This window comes from Anolis carolinensis, chromosome 1 (genome assembly GCF_035594765.1).
Source record: "Anolis carolinensis isolate JA03-04 chromosome 1, rAnoCar3.1.pri, whole genome shotgun sequence".
NCBI classification, from domain to species: domain Eukaryota; kingdom Metazoa; phylum Chordata; class Lepidosauria; order Squamata; family Dactyloidae; genus Anolis; species Anolis carolinensis.
In genome coordinates this window covers 236,682,470-236,701,480 of record NC_085841.1, presented here as the reverse complement: position 1 = coordinate 236,701,480, position 19,011 = coordinate 236,682,470, and the positions used below count along the sequence as shown (strand labels likewise).

Sequence of the window (19,011 nt, the reverse complement as noted above, 5' to 3'; positions counted from 1 at the left end):
TTTTCCCTTCAAAACTCATCTTTCTAGCATTGCAGTAACTCAAAACTTCAATTAAGAATTTAGAAAAAAAGGTTAGGCATCCAAAGGGAAGGCAGAGTTACCGAAGGAATGCAAACACAGGATATTTGGGATTTCTTGGTGTGTATGGTTTTCAAAGTCTCACTCTCTGCCATGTTAGAAATCTGGAGACTGGGGGTAAATGTCATTTCTGGGGCAGAATTCTCATTAGAGGAAACAATGCTCTCATTCCCACCCTGCAGAATGATACCCCTGAAAGCAGAATACAGTGTAGGGTGTTTTTTAAAAAAAAAAATGGAGTAAATAGTGTTAGAAAACAAATGCTATAATAGAGTTGGAAGGTAGACTAAAGCAACAGGCATATTTCTCATTATGTCCAAAGTCCTTGATTGGTACTTGATGTTATTTGGTTTTTACCCACGAAGCAAAGTCTCCTGAGTTTTGGGGCCCGATTTCTCCCGCTGTGGTTCCAGTCCTTTCCCCGGGTGGTTCTGGCTATGCCCAGAGGAATAACTGGCTGACTTGTCCCCCGCAGTTCCTGCCAAGTGCCCTGAGGTGCAACGGAGGACAGCAGCACAGGCCTGTCGGAAGCGAGGATCAAAGAAGGCATAGAGGAAAGGGTTGAGGCAGCTGTTGACATAAGCCAGACAGCTGCAGTATGGGTGAAGGTTGCTAAGAAAGGCATGGACATCGCAAGACAAAGGCATCACCTCCCAGTCCATCAGCATGTAGATCGTTTTCACCAAATGGAAGGGCAGCCAACATAAAGCAAAAGTGGCCACCAGGACAATGATAATGGTCAGCAAGCGCTTCCGTTTCCTCAACCCTTCGCTGTGCTCCTTTCGGAAGTGACCGGCAATGGTCCGGGCGATGAAGAAGTAGCAGGTTAGCATGATGGCAAAGGGAACTACAAAGCCCATGAGGGTGGAGGACAGTCCAAGTCCTGCTTCCCAGGCTGCCTCTGTCTCACTGGTTGCCACACTGGAGAAATCCATGAAGCAGGTCATTTTGTCATGGTCCCCACTGAGCATTCCCACACTCCGGAAGATCATGGCTGGCAAAGCCAGAAGGGCTGCCAGGGCCCAGAGAATCATAGTCACTAAAAGTCCACTAACCTTTGACCTCAGTTTGGCATTTGCAATGGGGCGAACAATAGCCAAGTAGCGGTCAAAGCTAAGCCCCGTGAGGCAGAAGACACTGGCATACATGTTGACAAAGACCAGGTAGCTGCTGAGTTTGCAGGCAAAAGAGCCAAAGGACCAGTGATATTCCAGGATGGCATAGGTAGCCCAGAGTGGCAAGGTAACCACGAAAGTCAGGTCAGCCACAGCCAAATTGGCAATGAATGTATCTGCAGATCGCCGCTTCTCTTGGCTTCTCCAGAAAATGGTCCATAGCACCAGGCCATTGCCAGTGGTACCTAGGAAGAAAACAAGCAAGTAGATGGAAGGAATCAGGATCTTTGAAGAACTCCATTCGGCATAGTCACATTCCTCAGTGACTGAGAGGTTGTCGGTTTCATTGCTGAACTCCATGCCTGCTCAAGGAGAAGGAAGGGAAGTATTTGGGATACGAAGATATTCTCTTCCAATCTGGTATAATCATTCAGTGATCTGGAGCCACCTTGTTTAAGTTCCTTCCTGTTGTAGGGAGGAAAACTCTCCCAGTCTCTTAGCTCATTTGTCTCTCTCTCTTGATAGTGCTTTCTTCAAAGTTTTAGGCAGATCTGGGAAGTGCCTTCTTCCTTCTCTGGCATCTCTCTCTGTCTCTCATTCACAACGCCCCACATACAGTCTGGTGCAACAGCTCCTTCCTTTTGAGTTGTCTTTCAAATGTGTATGTCCCAGCCCCCTTTGCCATCCCTCCCCTTGCTTTCACTCAACACCCTTATGTGAATTGGATGAATTGTCCCCTGTAGTGCTGGGCAGCTCCATCTGTTATTGGTATCCACCCACTTACAAACACACCACATATCTCTCTCTCTCACCCTAAGCCCCCCAGAGCCAGGAAAGGAATGCTGCTGCTTAAGAGCCACCAGTCATGTGTGATGGGGACGGGGAGATAATCATAGTGCCACAGTTGCTGGATGCCTTGCTAACCTGAGCAGTCTTATCTAGCTAGTCTGCTAGATTCACCATGAGCCCCACTTCCTCACAAGATCACTGTGACCTGAGCAAAAGATTTCTCAAGGCATAAATGCTTCAGCCTTTAATCTGTCCTGCTGAGACAGTGTATTCATTCCTAGCAGTATTTGTTCATGCAAACAGAGGGGGCCAATAATGACTTAAGTGCACTTAAGGGCAAGCGGTTGCTAATGCAAGGCTGAGCTGGATTTTCAATATCTTCTGCTCAGATTTTTGGGACAGAGTTCCCAAAGGTGGGGAGAAGACTAAGGGCATGTTGAGCAGAACTGCACGTGCTGTTTGGTTTTCTTCTGGAAAGAGAAAGTCAGGAGAAAGGGAACCTATGTAATTTCTGGGTTGATGATTAGACTTTAAGGAATCACCAGTTTCAAAGCTCTAGTAGAAGGGAGATTTTTGGAGGCAGGACACAAACATGTGAAGGGAATCAGGGGCATAGAAGCCCTTACATACTAGACCAAACTGATTTACTTCTTTTGTCCTTCTAAAATCAATAATGGCACTTATGCTGATGTACAAGGGTTGAATGAAAAATAATGCCTCCACCTTCGTAACTCCTCAACAGATGGCACTACTGGTATGCGGCAGGTACTGGCTTGTTCAGTAGACTCTCCTCTACAGTTCCATTTGGTGGAAGCCTTAGCATTGAACGGTTGTGTTGTTAAAGTGCAAAGTATGGAACCCTGCGCAGACTGTCGGTCAATGCGACTTAAGCAACGTGCAGTCACTGAATTCTTGACAGCAGAAGGTGTCACCCCAAAGGAGATTCATCAGGGAATGCAAGCTGTTTATGGTGATTGCATTTATGTGAGTACTGTGCATCATTGGGTGAGTAAGTTTAAAGATGTTGAGGTGGGAACATCTGACTTCCGTGACAAACAAAGAGTTGGACGTCCTGTGACAGCAACCACCGAGTTTCACAAGCAAAAGGTTGACAGATTGATTCAAGATGATCGTCGTATCACCCAAGAGAGAAATTCCAAGCATAATCGCCATTTCACAAGAACATGTGGTGGGTCACATTATTGCTTTGCTTGGCTATCGGAAGATCTGTGCATGATGGGTACTGTGAGATGCTGGTTGCGGAAACAGAGTGTCGACTTCTTCCGTGACGGCTTCAGAAAACTTGTTCATTGTTGGCAGAAATGTATCTAATTGGCTGGTGATTATGTGAAAAAGTGAATAGTGGTAGTTAAAGAGGACATTCTAAGAATTATTTCTGAGTTTGGTTTATTAAAATATTCCCATCCAAACCCAAATAGCGAAGGTGGAGGCATTACTTTTCATTCAATCCTCGTACCTAAACTGCTCTTTGAAATAAACAAGCATTGATGCAACCGTGAGAAAGAATCCTGTTGGAGCATAGCTACAGAGGATGGAGGGATGGCTTTGGCCTCTCATAAAAATGAATTCTTCCTTCAGTCCCCACACATCTAACATGATGTTGAAAATAATTCATACCTGGAACTATTATATCTGTTACATATCTTTATCTGCCACTTTTCTTTAGACACCTAAACTGTATCTTTAAATGCTCAACCAGAATTTTAAACTGCTGCAATGCAAAGTTTTTGGGACTGAAATAAAATTTCATGAGTGTGACAGAATTCTTATTTTGGGGAACAATGCCTTAATTCCACCTCCTTCCATAGCTACCCCCCTAGAATCCTGTAACACAAATAATTTCTTCACTTTTGGCATCATAGCTTGAATACACAATCCATCAAAACATAGTTCTACTCTGCCAGTCCTTTCTACCATCTAAAGGTCCCCAATATTAATTTGTTGCTTTATCTAGCAAATATGTCATTGCATACGCACGTTTCCTACTGATAACAGCATACATATAATGGTTATGTGCTGTCAAATCTTGTTAAGGAATCTAAAATTTAGTGTGCATATGTAAAAAATGTCAACCAACATCTATTGAGTCAGGCTTCCAGGACAAGAAATGATGTCTTTCTCTCTCTAGTTTAATTCCCTTTCTGGTTCATACTCATAGTTTCAGGGCAAGAGTTAGAGCTACAGTTCACACCAAGAACTACAGAATCTTTATAGAGGTCAAAAAATGTTCTGCAGCTTTATTTTTAAATGGTAATCTTTGAAGGAGTTTTATACAGATATAGTATATATATTCTAGAAGTGCTTCAGTTGTAGGAAAACAAAGATTTCTTAATGCCGCGAAACATTAATATTCATTATTTGGATTGCTTATTTTAATAAGAAGAAATATATAATGACTCAGTATATACTTCTTCATATTAAAAGAAGCAATGCTATTCACAAATCCTTACATTTACTGGATAGGACCAGACTCTGATAGCTATCAGAACGTTTTCTTTGAAGTATATAGTATCAGCACTGCTAGGCACCTATCTGTTGAAGCAGTTATCTTCTTTCCCAGGAATATCTGGCATATTGGGCTAGAAATTACCTTCTTTGCTGCTGGCTGGCTACATAAACCTTTGGTGTTTGATCTGACTCTTTAGTTATCTCTTCTTCGTGCTTTGCTCTTCTATCCGATAAATACTGATAGCTGTTCTGGCCATCATCTGTGTTGGATTTGTTTCTAATCCAGGGCCTTGTGTACTATGATACCATCAGTATCATAGATCAGCCACTAGCCATTCAAGTTTCAGCTTACTCTGGTGAATTTCTCCATTAAGGTATGCCTAGAACATCCTCAGAGCCTCCGATGGCTCAGTGTGTTAAAGCGCTGAGCTGCTGAACTTGCAGACTGAAAGGTCCCAGGTTCAAATCCTGAGAGCAGAGTGAGCGCCCGCTGTTAGCTCCAGCTTCTGCCAACCTAGCAGTTTGAAAACATGCAAATGTGAGTAGATCAATAGGTACCGCTCCGGCAGGAAGGTAATGGCGTTCCATGCAGTCATGCCGGCCACATGACCTTGGAGGTGTCTACGGACAACGCCGGCTCTTCGGCTTAGAAATGGAGATGAACACCAACCTCTATAGTCGGACACAACTGGACTTAACGTCAGGGAAAGCTTTACCTTTTAGAACATCCTCATTGTCTTGAATGTGATATGCCTTCCTCCAGAAGGGACATGCAGGCCCCATTTAGCCCTATAATGACCCAGTAAGACTGGTTAACATAACAATTGCTGGCCTCAAAGCCTGCAGTGAGTATCCTAGCAGACATTCACTGCAAGAGTAGAATAGTGGTTCCCAGACTAAGTTCTCTAACCATTAGAGCAAATTGTTTTTTACAGTGTCTCTTTAGGAGAACGGACAGTAAACCTCTAATTCAGTGGACATTGATACAGCCATATTCAGATGAGAATCAATCAAAATATCACAAGTTAGTGAGCAAGCTTTCAGGTTCTCCAGAACTCTTAATGTAGTTATATGTTCATTGAATCAGGAAATGGAAGTAAGGGGGACATGCAAGCTTAATGGCAAAGCCATTGTCTGTCTTGTTTCTAGTCTTAAAATTGGTTATATGATTATAAGATGGACTTGATACTATGCAGACTTGAATGAATGTGTAGGGATGTTGGGAGGAGGACTTGATTCCATCTTTGAAAAATTGAGTACTTACTTGAATCTGTTTCCAGCCTTAATCAAATGATGAGGTGGATTTCTGTCATAACAAGTTTATCTATCTTTAACAAAACTCTGCTGTTTTGTTGCTGTTGTTCTTCTGCTCCAGATCAGGATGCTTAGCTCTTTGGAAGTTACTTCTTCACAGGCTGTTCATAAAACATCTAATTCAAGCACAATTCCCTGGTCTATGCTTGAGCCCTGTTGCATCAGAACATGCACTGAGCCATGCTGGATCAAGACAATATCTCATCTAGTGCAGAAGTGAGGTAGTTTATGTTCTGGGATAGAATCTGGTCCTCCGGGGGATCAACTGTTGTAGATTTCCCAGTTTACACCTCCTGATCTGCATTTCAAAAGGTTGGAATGCCTTCCCCGCTCATCAAAGGTTAGTTACAGGCAGTAGGGGAATTAAGTGAAAATATACTGCCATTTTGGTGACCCATTTCTCCTTGGCCTTACCATCCTAGCCCACATTTGAAAGTGGTACCTGGAAACAGTAATTGGGCCACTTGTCTGAAAGTATCCCCCTGGCCTTTCATCTAGTCCACTGGTTCTCAACCTATGAGTCCCCAGGTCTTTTGGCCTACAACCCAGAAATCCCAGCCAGTTTAACAGTTGTTAGGATTTTTGGGAGTTGAAGGCCAAAACATCTGAGGACCCACAGGTTGAAAACCACTGATCTAGTCCATCATCCTCTTTTCCTTATTGGTTATCTAAGCTGCATCTTGAAAAGCTACATATAGAACATCAGGGCAGTAAGTACATTTTCATGTCACCCTCTGTTATCTCTCTTCTACCTTTTTATGCCATCTGAACTAGACCCAGCTGTGAATGCCAAAAATCATGTTTTTCGAATAATATTCAAGGTGGACATTTTAACCCTGAGAATCCTGCATGGCTAGAGCTCTACACAAAGGTAACCTTCTCTCTCAAGTTCTGGCACTCACAGTCTTGAAGGTTAACATTAAAAAGAAGCACAGAAGGACGTCTTGTTTGAAACATTTTTTCAGGTTAACTTCATACAGTCCACTAGGCCATCATCTCCTCCAAACTGCAAAGCCAAAGGCAGGTCTAGGCATGTCTAGGGAATTAGAGAGGCTGACAAGGAAGCTGAGCAAGTGCTAACAATCCTATCCTATTTTTAAAGAGTTTTAAAATGTGTCAGTGAATGTGTCTGACACTTGAGCTACTGATGGAACCTGACTACAATCTTTCCATCAGAAGCAAATTATTTTAATGAGATTCCCACAGAGTGTCTTTCACCTCTAGGTTGTTCATTGAAGCTTTTGATGGACAAGTCCCTCACCACCAGGTAGAACAGTAGTTTTATTAGCAAATAGCATTTTTGCAAAGGTGACAAAATTATAGAAAATCAATTACTCACAACCATGTATGTTTCAATAGACCTTTCCTCAGCCATTTATCTTTCAGTTCAACTTCCAAAATGCCAGCTTCTAGTTAATAATAAAATATTATGTTTAAGATTTATATAGGGTTTCTGTATTCAAAGCAGCTTCCATACACGAGTTGAATTATTTTATGGCCAACCCGCAAGATTGTCTCATGTCTTCCCCTTTCACCAAACCTCAACAGATGAAAAAGTAGTAAAGGCAGGACATTATGGAAAATGACATGAAAGGAAGGAGTTAATAGCTTTTCTTCATCTACCCTTCTCTAACTCCAATATCTAGCTTGCCTTTACTGAATTCTGACTTTAAAAGAGGTGGGAGTAATAATAATAATAATAATAATAATAATAATAATAATAATAATAATAATAATAATTTATTTATATACCGCCCTATCTCCCGGATGGGACTCAGGGCGGTTTACAGTCATAAAAGCAACACAAACATTACATAACAACATAATACACATTATTAAACAAAGTAAAATAATACAATTATAAACAATAAATGACACTTACATGACCAGAAATATTGGGAGAGTTAGAGGACTCATTCTCCGCTCCTTTCTTTTTTTAAAGCCAGAATTCAGTTCAGGCAAGGTAAACGTTGGGGTTGGGGAAAAGCAAATGGAATAGCAATAGGGTTGTTGTATGTTTTCCGGGCTGTATGGCCATGTTCCAGATGTATTCTCTCCTGACGTTTCACCCACATCTATGGCAGGCATTCTCAGAAATTGTGAGGTTTCTCCATACCTCACAACCTCTGAGGATGCCTGCCATAGATGTGGGCGAAACTTCAGAAGAGAATACTTCTGGAACATGGCCATACAGCCCGGAAAACATACAACAACCCTGTGATCCCGGCCATGAAAGCCTTCGACAACACATGGAATAGCAATAGGTTGGGGAATAGCAATAGCAATGAAAAGAATGGTTTCAAATGAGGATATTATATTAGGATTGCCCCTATGCTGTTGAGCCTTACTCTATACCAAATAACCATGTCGTAAGGACGTTTGACTAGACTTCATGGGTGGAACTGGAGTGTGACTGCTTATGTTTTGTGGGGGACAGGGTGCCCTCTGATCATGCTCCTTCAGAGCTGCCCCAAATTTGAAAGAACAGTAGTGTATAGACAGACTTTGCTAAGCACCTTCAAGTCAACTGCAGTTTATGATGACCTAGGGATGACCTAGGGTTTTTGAGCAAAATTTATTCAAAAGTGTTGCTTTCCTCTGGATACAGCCAACTACCTGGTTTTCCCTGACAGTCTCTTTTCAAAATATTAACCAGGCCTGGCCCTGCTTATCATCTAAGATTAGGCAAGATAAAGACTTCAAGGGAATAAGCAAAGACCACTCGCATTGAAGCACTGCTCCTATGCCATCAACTCTGCTGGGCTGGGCACATTGTCCGAATGCCCAATCACAGTCTCCCAAAGTAGTTACTCTACTCCCAACTCAAGAACAGGAAACGTAATTGTGAAGAAGTGTATAATTATATTTTGTTTATAGATGATATGTGTATTTGATTTTGTTTAAACAGTCAGGTTTGGCTATGTTTAAAATGGTGAGTATTTAAGTTGACAATATGTATGGGGGAAGGTAGCCATCTTAGAATGCTAGAGCAGGTTACCATGGCAACAGGGGCGGAGCCAACCGCCGCCTGGAAAGGAAAAGGGGGAATATTTTAAAACCCAACAGTTGGTGATTGTCTAGTCACAGGGAAGGATCTGATTCTTGTGTGGAGAATCAGGCTGGCTTAAATAGAGAGATTTGAGTCAGATTTAGGATAGACCAGACTAGGCAAGTTAGGTGATTTGTCTAGGGTCAGTTGTAGAGTCTGTGGATTAGAGAACATTAATCCCAGGGGATCCAGTAGGATCAGGGTTTAGTGTAATCCAGAGAAAGAAGTGTTTTGAAAGTTTAACCACCTTATAACCGTTTGTAACCATTAAGCGAAGTGCCTTTACCAAGTTATCTGAAACCATCAAGCTCTGTACCTGCAATAAACTTGTTTTGATTTTATTCTAATCAAGCCTCTGTCATACTCTCATATTAAATTAAGTAACATCAACACCTGAAGTGGAACAAATAGAGAAAGCTTATAAGAACCAGTACCATCTGCCTGACGTCTCCATTGGTGGCAGCGAAGAAGATAATCCCACAAATCATTAATTAACATCATCTCTCACAAAACATCTTTATTAAGTGGTGGTATCTGTGTGTGTGTGTGTGAGATTAAAAAGGGTTCCATCTCTGACACACATTCCTGTCTGCCACCTCAGCTCCTTACATTAATTGGTGGCAGTGGTGGGATTCAAAGGGGATTCCATTCTCTGCCACATAAGGTCTCTACAGTAATGTTGGTGGGCAGGAAAAGAGATTTAAAGATGGGCTTAAAGCCAACCTTAAAAACTGTGGCATAGACACTGAGAGCTAGGTAGCCCTGGCCCTCGAGCGCTCTAGCTGGAGGTCAGCTGTGACCAGCAGTGCTGTTGAATTTGAAGATGCAAGAATGGAGGGTGAAAGGGAGAAATGTGCTAAGAGGAAAGTGCATCAAGCCAACCCTGATCAGGACTGTCTTCCACCTGAAAACTGATGTCTTCGCCAGGGAAAAATATGCGAGTCCAGAATAGGGCTCTACAGTCATCTATGTACCCACTGCCAAGACACTACACTTGGAAGGCCATCGTACTCGGACAACGAGGCCTTGCCTAAGTAAGTAAGGTATTTTGCCTTATTAACCAGGAAAGTAACAATAAGCTCTCCTTCCCAACAGAATTGGAGAGAACTATTCTGTTATTGGGCATGAAATCCCATTGGAACAGAGTATTAGTCACAATTCAAGATGAATGAGGAGATGAGGCCCCTGGTTTCCTGTTAAGGAAACGGTGACAGCTGGAGAATGGGCCACCAAGGAAGGAGAAGCAAGGTGATTTTATGGCCACCAAACACATGGGAAAAGGCAAAGTGGAGGAACCTGATATGACAGGCCTGCTGTTCACTTTGAAGTGTGTTAGGATCCTTCCCACTGAGGTATGCATAGAAAAGCTGTAGTGTTCTTACTGCAGAGCTATGACAATCACTTCTATATTTCTGTCACAGGAAGCAACTACGGTGCAACCCCACTATCCATGGTACTGGTATCCATGGCTTTATTTCTCCACTTCTGACAAAATGTGTCCTCTCTAGGCACTTTCTTCGTCCTCCAGCACAACTCTAGTATTCTTGAGCCTTCATTTCAATAGAGAGTCGCTATTATCCATGGGTTTGCATACTCACACAAAGTCCAGGAATGTATCTCCTGTGAATACAGGTGTTGTAATGTACTGTGGCATGAGTTACACAGAATTTGTTTCCTTCCCAGTATCTAAGACATAACAAAATTATTCCTTTTCTGGAGTATCCACAATGACAAAGTTACTTTAGACTCACAAGACTGTGATCACATCCACTGGAGGTAAATCATATGGTTCAAGTGCTGGCTCCTGATGCTGCTTTGTGCTTTACTGTTTTGATGACAGAAAAACTGAGTTTTGTACTACAGTTCAGTAATTTGTGGCAATCAGGGTTTTTATAAATAAGTAAAAGTAACTATTGTAATTACTGTTGGAAATAAAACGTAAAAGCTTTCCCCTGACATTAAGTTTAGTCATGTCCGACTCTGGGAGTTGGTGCTCATCTCAATTTCTAAGCCGAAGAGTCGGCATTGTCCGTAGACACCTCCAAAGTCATGTGGCTGGCATGGCTGCATGGAGCGCCATTACCTTCCCACCGGAGCGGTACCTAATGATTTACTTACATTCCAATGTTTTCAAACTGCTAGGTTGGCAGAAGCTGGGGCTAACAGTGGGAGCTCAAGCCGCTCCTTGGATTTGAACCACCAACTTTTCAGTCAGCAAGTTCAGCAGCTCAGCGGTTTAATCCACTGCGCCACCGGGGGCTCCTACTGTTAGAAACAGAGAAGTTGGAAGCAGCTTAAAAATACACAATAAAAAGCTACCGTGTTTCCCTGAAAATAAGACAATGTCATATTAATTTTTGCTCCCAAAGATGTGCTAGGTCTTATTTTCAGGGGATGCCTTATTTTTCCATGAAGAAGAATTCACGTTTATTGTTGAACAAAAAAATGAACATTTATTATATACTGTACAGTAGTTGTCATCATAAACTAGCATAACCAGATAAACTATTAATCCTATCAAGGTTTTCTTGTTACTACCATTATTTCAATGTACAACAATCTATGGTATGTACATTTACCAGTCCTGCATGCTCTGGTGTTCTGTTTGGCAGGCATGCTTCCAAACAAAAACTTTGCTAGGTCTTACTTTTGGGGGAGGCCATATATTTAGCAATTCAGCAAAACCTCTCCTAGGTCTTGTTTTCAGGAGATGTCTTATTTTCGGGGAAACAGGGTAGCTGTAAAATAGTTGATTGCGATAATAATTGAAACAGAGAAGAAAAGTTACTAGAAATTAAAAGTGTAGTGATAACTAACTGAAGACTTAAGAACTATAACTGTAACTGATTAGTTACTTCTCCATTTCTGATTTCTGTCATTTTTAAGTCAGTACTACAAATGTTACTTGCGGGGCGAGGGAAATGCTTCACAGAGACTGAGGTTGAGGGAGAGGAAAAGGAATGGAGACAGGAAGGGAAGGCAGGAAAAGAAGGAATTGGTATCCAGCACACAGTAAAAAAATATTTATAGCCTGTCTCCCTGTAACAATGAAGGGATGTGAATAGCAGAGAATCCCTGCTTGGATGTAAGACAACTCTTTAATAGAAGGGAGCTTGTATCTCCTTCCACCAGAGGTCAAGGATAGTACACAAAAGCACTTCAATGCAAGCGAGTAGATCCTGCCCATTTTATTCTTTGAGATATTCCCCACTGGTTACTGCAGCACCAGATTGTCTAATGGACTGAAGAGAAGTGAAACCCTTAATCTTTGTATTGTGAAGGAGACAGCACACAGGACACACTGCCCACCTCAGCATAGGTGAGGGTGTCTGTCTTAAGCCAACAGGAAAGGAAAGACAACTGGATCTTTTAAAAATACTGTTTCCTACTTTACCCCTCCTCAGCTTCCTACCACACAGCCTCTAAATCATATTAAAGGCTAAAAGAAAAAGGGCACAACTTGACATAGGGCATGGGCAGACAAATATCCGCTGGCTGTCAGCACTATCTGGCGCACATAACCATTAATGCTTTGTGACATGTCACCAAAGCGGCATCATTCTACATAACAATTGTAGTAGAAATGAGTGTGCTCGCTGGAGTCACTGCATTTTTATAGGACTTACATAAAATAGAAAAAGTATTACATGCCTGCAGCTGAAGTACAAGTTGAAGGGAAAGCTCACTGCTAAATTTCATTTGAACTGACCAGATCTAAAAATAACTAGTTGCCTTCTATAGCAGCCAGCTGATTTAAAAAAATATATGGGTTAAGAACGTTGACTCTTTATATAGAGCCAAACCACTGTCCATTTAGTCAGTTTTATCAACTCTGACTGGCAGTCATGAATCCCTTTTTCCTGCCTTACCTGGAGATCCCTATTAGTCTCTGGTGGTTTCCCATCCAAGTACTACCCAGGCCCAGTCCTGTTTAGCAATGAAAATGTATTTTTGTACGCCTTCAAGTCATCTCCAACTTAAGGCAACTGTAAAGCAACCCTATTACGAGATTTGTTCAGAGAGGATTTATCATTGCCTTCCTTCGAGACTGAGAAAATGAAGCTTGTCCAAGATCAGCCAGGGGATCCCATGGCACAGCATGGATTTATCCCCAGTTCTCCTGGAATGTTAGTTTAATACTCAGATCACTAAATAACACTAGCTCTTTGATACATAGTGCCAATATGATGAAATGCATGGCTTCTTTAAACAAAATATAGCTGGCCATTCACAAAAAGGTAAAGGTTTTCCCTTGACATTAAGTCTAGTTGTGTTTGACTCTGAGAGTTGGTGCTCATCTCCATTTCTAAGCCAAGGTCATGTGGCCGGCATGAATAAATGGAGTGCCGTTACCTCCCGCCAGAGTGGTATTTCTTGATTTACTCACATTTGCATGTTTTCGAACTGCTAGGTTGGCAGAAGCTGGGGCTAACGGTGGGAGCTCACTCCGCTCCCCGGATTCAAACTTCCAATCTTTTGATCAGCAAGTTCAGCAAGTTCAGGGACAAACCATGGTTATATAATTTCTGTAGCTTTAAGTTCATTCCCAGTAACATTTTAAAAGTAAAATATGTGTATGTGTATTTCTTATGCTCTGAAGGAACTATACATGTCCTATGGGGAGCAGAAGAATGGGATATAAATATAAAATGAATTTATGGCCATCTTTGTAGTAAAATTGACAGTTCATATATATTTTCCAGTGATAAGACTTGCATTGCAAATAACACCAAAGCCTAGTAGTTCTCCAGATGTTGATCAACTGCAACTCCTATCAGCCCTAGCTGCTATTGCCAATGATGAAGAAAACTGGGAGTTGTAGTTCACCAACTTCTAGTGCAGTGGCTCTCAACCTGGGGTCCCCATATGTTTTTGGCCTTCAACTCCCAGAAATCCTAACACCTGGTAAACTGACTGGGATTTCTGGGAGCTGTAGGCCAAAAACATCTGGGGGGCCCAGGTTGAGAACCACTGTTCTAGTGGCATATTTTGCCCATCCCTGACCATAGTATATTATGGTTTCATACAAACAAGTATGTATGTCCTTGGCATAAGTTGTCTTGATTACCAAAACCCAGCATATAATCAGTACTCCCTCAGAAATCATGAGTGAAATGTAGCCGAGTGAAATAAATCTGTGACACTGTGACACACTGTCCCACCACATCAAGTAGCAGATAATTTTGTGCTGTTCAGGTGTTAACTACTTATGAGTAACTCCAAGAACTCTGCTCTCCTTTCTAATAGTTCTATACCTGGAAGCCATATTGGAATTGGACAGCCCATTAAAGAGAAGGTACCTTTAAATAGGTGTATATTCTTTAGTATGGAATACATATATTAAACCCATGAGGGTATGAAGTAGTAGCTGGAGATCTTTTAAAGCAGATGGTGGCATCTGGAAAAAAACTGGTACAGCGCAAAATCTTGTATGGATTTGAGAGCTTGCAGCTACAGGGCTTTGGTTCAGTTGAAATGATTCCACATCCTTTGTAGAAGTGTCAAATTCCTTTGCCAGCATATACAAGGGTTATCCAGAAAGTAGATTACATTTTGGAATTAAAAATGAACAAAGTATAGGAGAAAACATTTACCATATGCAGTTGAAAGCCACACCCAAATACTTCTCAACATAGTCGCCATTCAAATCTAGGCACTTATCATAGCAATGAATGAGCTTGGCAACTCCTTCCCCACAAAATTCTGCCGCTTGCGTCCTCAACGCAGCATTTTGGCAACGATGCACAGCTGTGGGAAGGGGTGACCAGCTGGTTGAGGACACAAGCGGCAGAGTTTTGTGGGGAAGGAGTTGCCAAGCTCATTCATCGCTATGATAAGTGCCTAGATTTGAATGGCGACTATGTTGAGAAGTGGTATTTGGGTGTGGATTTCAACTGCATATCGTAAATGTTTTCTCTTATACTTTGTTCATTTTTAATTCCAAAACGTAATCTACTTTCTGGATAACCCTCGTATAATATGTGCATTTCTTTGAGCTTCTCAGAATCCCTTGTGTTATTTTAGGAGTCAAGAGAAAATTAATCAGCTCTTGGAAATTAAACCACAGACCAGGACCTCCATTGCTTCTGCAACTCTTCAAAAATACTTCTCCCTCCTTCCACATCTTTGATAGGTTGATTTTTGCATCCATTCAGGTATGCCACATTCACAGGATTGGTGCAATCTATAGTATTGTGAGTTTACAGCAAACCCAAATAACAATAGGAAGTCTCAAAAGTTTGACTATGGTGCAGAGGTAGTCCCCACAGCTCTCTCTACCTTTACAGATCTATGCAGCTTTGTCTTGCTTAACAGCATAGTTAACTTGAGCCATCCTATTTCATGCTGCTGACCTGACTTTGGACATATCTACCTGATCCCATTGATCTGCATAGTCCAGCGGAAGTTTTAAAATCATAGGATTGGAGGGTACTGCAAGGGCCATCTAGTCCAACCTCCTGCCATCCAGGGTTAAACAACTAAAGCACTCCCAGAGATGGTCATCCAACCTGTTTAAAGACTTTCAAAGATGGGGAGTCCAAAACCCCGAGGCAAGTTATTCCACTGTAGAAAAGCATGTATAGTATCTTCCCAGTGTTTAGGTGGAATTGTAATTTGAATCCATTGGTTTTTGTTCTAGAAACTAGAACAAAAACCAATGGATTCAAATTACAATTCCACCTAAACACTAGGTTTTCTCTCTAAGACAGTGGTTCTCAACCTGGGGTCCCCAGATGTTTTTGGCCTTCAACTCCCAGAAATCCTAACAGCTGGTAAACTGGCTGGGTTTTCTGGGAGTTGTAGGCCAAAACACCTGGGAACTCCAGGTTGAGAACCACTGCACTAAGATGAGCATGCCCAGTTTAGTAAGTGGAACTCTCTGCCATGGAATGTGATGGAGGCGTCTTCTCTGAAGCCTTTTAAGCAGAGGCTGGATGGCCATCTGTCGGGGGTGCTTTGAATGCGATTTCCTGCTTCCTGCAGGAGGTTGGACTGGATGGCCCATGACGTCTCTTCAACTCTGATTCTATGATGTAATTTGTTTATATGTTTCTGCGTTTTTGCATTGAATGTTTGCCATATATGTTGGAAACTGCCCTGAGTCCCTTCAGGGAGATAGGGAGGTCTATAAATAAATTTATTATTATTATTATTATTATTATTATTATTATTATTATTATTATTATTATTATTATTATTATTATTATTGAAAGGTGAGAACCCATATTTTAATTACAAGATACAAAAGGTTAAACATTACTTAAGGTGTTATAAGACCAGCCGTGCTTACTCCTACTGTGATAATCCTTCCCCAGTCTGGTCCCCTCCAAATCTGTTACACCTCAACTCCCACCATAAATGATTTGACATGATGACTAAGCTGCACAAGACTGGAAGCCAACATGATTGAGGTGCATCAGATAAGAAAAGGATCTTACCTAATTACCAGTTTACCGGCCACACTTGACAGTAGAGGGTAGGACTTGGTGTTGTATATAATTATATACATCTCACAACAGTTCCTCTGAACATGACAGTCTATATGTTAAAGACATCTTTCCATAAATGTTTAGCCAACTTTTTAAAGCCCTACTCTTTTGTGGCATCATGCAAATATTTCAGTAAATGAACTATCACATTCTGCTATAAATATCAAGAAACACATCTGCCTGTAACAGATCTAAAATTATAATTGGATTTTTAAGTGATGTGCAAAAGCCAGCTCTATTTGGTTTACTCCCTATTTGTTGAAAAGATAACGGGTAAAAGCCCAGTACATGGTGATTTTGAAAACCAATGTTTTCACTTTTAGACTGATCCAAACATTATTTTGAGAACATTTCAAACAGCTGTGCCTAATTTAAATTGGTGTGCAGTAGTATGTGTGTGCGTGTGTGCACGCATGTGTGTGTGTGTGTGTGTGTGTGTGTGTGTGTGTAAAAGGGGGACAGGAGGGCTCTTTCCTAATATTTTATTTATAATGATTTCAGACGAACCAAAGTACTAATGCTTTCATTTGCTAAATTTAAATTAAAGAGCTATTTGAAGTGTTCTCCAAAATATTTTTTGAACCATTTAAAATATTGATTCTGAAATTACTTATATTTGCTCCAGCTCTCTCGTTTGGTAAAGCACAGTGTGGAATGTATTATTCTGCAGGCTGGATAATAACTCCTGTCATTCTCAGTAGACATGCTGGCTGAGGTTGACGATCAATCTCTGGAGGGTTACGAGTTTCCCAACCATTACATGGTAAGTCCTTGCCACAATTCGGACTAGAAATAATTGTTTTTCATCATGAAGTTGTGAAGATGGATACACAGTTGCTCAATGGCAGAACACCTGCTTTGCCTGCAGAAGATCTTATCTGAAAAAACTCCTTTCTGAAGAGTCACTGCCAGTCCTTGTCAATGACACTAGGTTAGATGGATAAGTAAGCAGAGTTAGGATGAGGCAATGTCTATGGATCCTATGACAGGATCATTAAACTTTATGTCCAGAAAAAGCATGGTTGGTGAAAATTTATTTTAAGACCAGAATCTTGGGGTGATGGAATTAGTCTTTCTTTGTACTTCTTCTTTGTACTTCTTCATCTCCTTCTATGGTACATATGTTTTATTCTCTCCACTTGCTGCTAATTTTGCTTTTCCTGTTTTTTGTAGAGTCTAAATGCAGCAGAACAAGATTTATGGGATGCTGTTTAGCAAGTGCCACAGTGGCCTCTGGTGGCTGCAAGGCAATGCTTCGGGCAAGCCCTCAATCAAATGGCAGCCTTTGAAAACAGTATCAAGTGAGGAACATTCACGTTAAATGAAAGAATACATAAAAAATTCTGCATCCCAGCATTGGGGAATGACTAAATCCTATGCCTAGTAGTAGGGGCCCCTGATGGCACAGTGCGTTAAAGCGCTGAGCTGCTGAACTTGCGGACCAAAAGGTGCCAGGTTCAAATCCCGGGAGCGGAATGAGCGCCCGCTGTTAGCCCCAGCTCCTGCCAAACTAGTAGTTCGAAAACATGCAAATGTGAGTAGATCAATAGGTGGGAAGGTAACGGCGCTCCATGCAGTCATGTCGGCCACATGACCTTGGAGGTGTCTATGGACAACGCTGGCTCTTCAGCTTAGAAATGGAGATGAGCACCCACCCCCAGTCGGTTACGACTGGACTTAACGTCAGGGGAAAACCTTTACCTATGCCTAGTAGTACTCATGTAAGGTGCTAGCCCAGTGGTTTTTAACCTGTGGGTCCCCAGATGTTTTGACCTTCAACTCCCAGAAATCCTAATAGCTGGTAAGCCGGATTTCTGGGAGTTAGAGGCCAGCCAAAACACCTGAGGACCCACAGGTCGAGAACCACTGTGCTAGCTAGTGACTTTGTGGCCACAGAAAACTGCTTGCATCTACAATGTTCTATCCTTCTCATCTCAGTCCTTCCAGAACCAACCAAGGCATCATGAAGCACAGGAACTTTGAGAAGGAAATGCTGATATAGAGCTCAAGCATAGTTATATGCAGCCATGGCAGTAATATGGGAATAGGAGGAGTTTGGAGACATGCAGTTACATTTGAAGGTCAGTTGCTCTGCATTTCCACCCTAGGGATGTATTTCCTTATGGTGCATTAAATCTTCAACTGTGGGATGACTTGTACTTGCAATATACAGATTCAGAAGGTGCTTGAGAAAGCTAGTTAAATAGGGGAGGAAGGATTATGCAAAGATACATTTTGAAAGAAAAAGTGAGTCAACCCTCAGTCACCCAACCTGCAGCTTCCTGGTGTACTTCATTCACTTTCCCTAACCGTCCAGCTGTACAATAAGCAAGCAGTGGGGTTGGGAAAATACTACAGGTCAGTGATCATAATTGGGATCGGAGTAGGGAGTTAACCTCACTGCCATCCTAGAAATCTCTTCAACCATGATTAGTCTTTCTCACTGGCTAACAGGAGTGGAAAAACAGCTGTCTGGATGTGGATTACCTGGGGGGAAATTTCAAATTTGCCATCATCTTAGGAATTCAATTTACTAATCTGAATAGACAGGGCCTATTTAAATGGAGTGGAATACTGGAGTGGAGATGGGGGTGGGGTGTACACACATATGTGCAGCCCTGATCTCCCACCTGGCATTGCACATAGCCCTGGGGCCAGGAAGAATTGCCCATCTCTGCCTTAAACCCTTCAGAATTCCTATGGCCAT

The 19,011-nt window shown here is 41.7% G+C and overlaps 1 protein-coding gene across 1 annotated transcript; it reads right to left on the bottom strand.

Annotated features, from left to right (window-relative positions):
• Window positions 1–305: 305 nt before the first annotated feature.
• Window positions 306–1,979, bottom strand: aplnr (apelin receptor). The gene has a single exon (XM_003230540.4). It carries the CDS (start codon window positions 1,551–1,553, stop codon window positions 432–434), a length of 1,122 nt encoding a protein of 373 aa, XP_003230588.2. The 5' UTR covers window positions 1,554–1,979; the 3' UTR covers window positions 306–431.
• Window positions 1,980–19,011: the final 17,032 nt, after the last annotated feature.

Coding starts and splice junctions, on each gene's coding strand:
- aplnr (XM_003230540.4), bottom strand. CDS start 1,553: ATGGAGTTCAGCAATGAAACCGACAACCTCTCAGTCACTGAGGAATGT.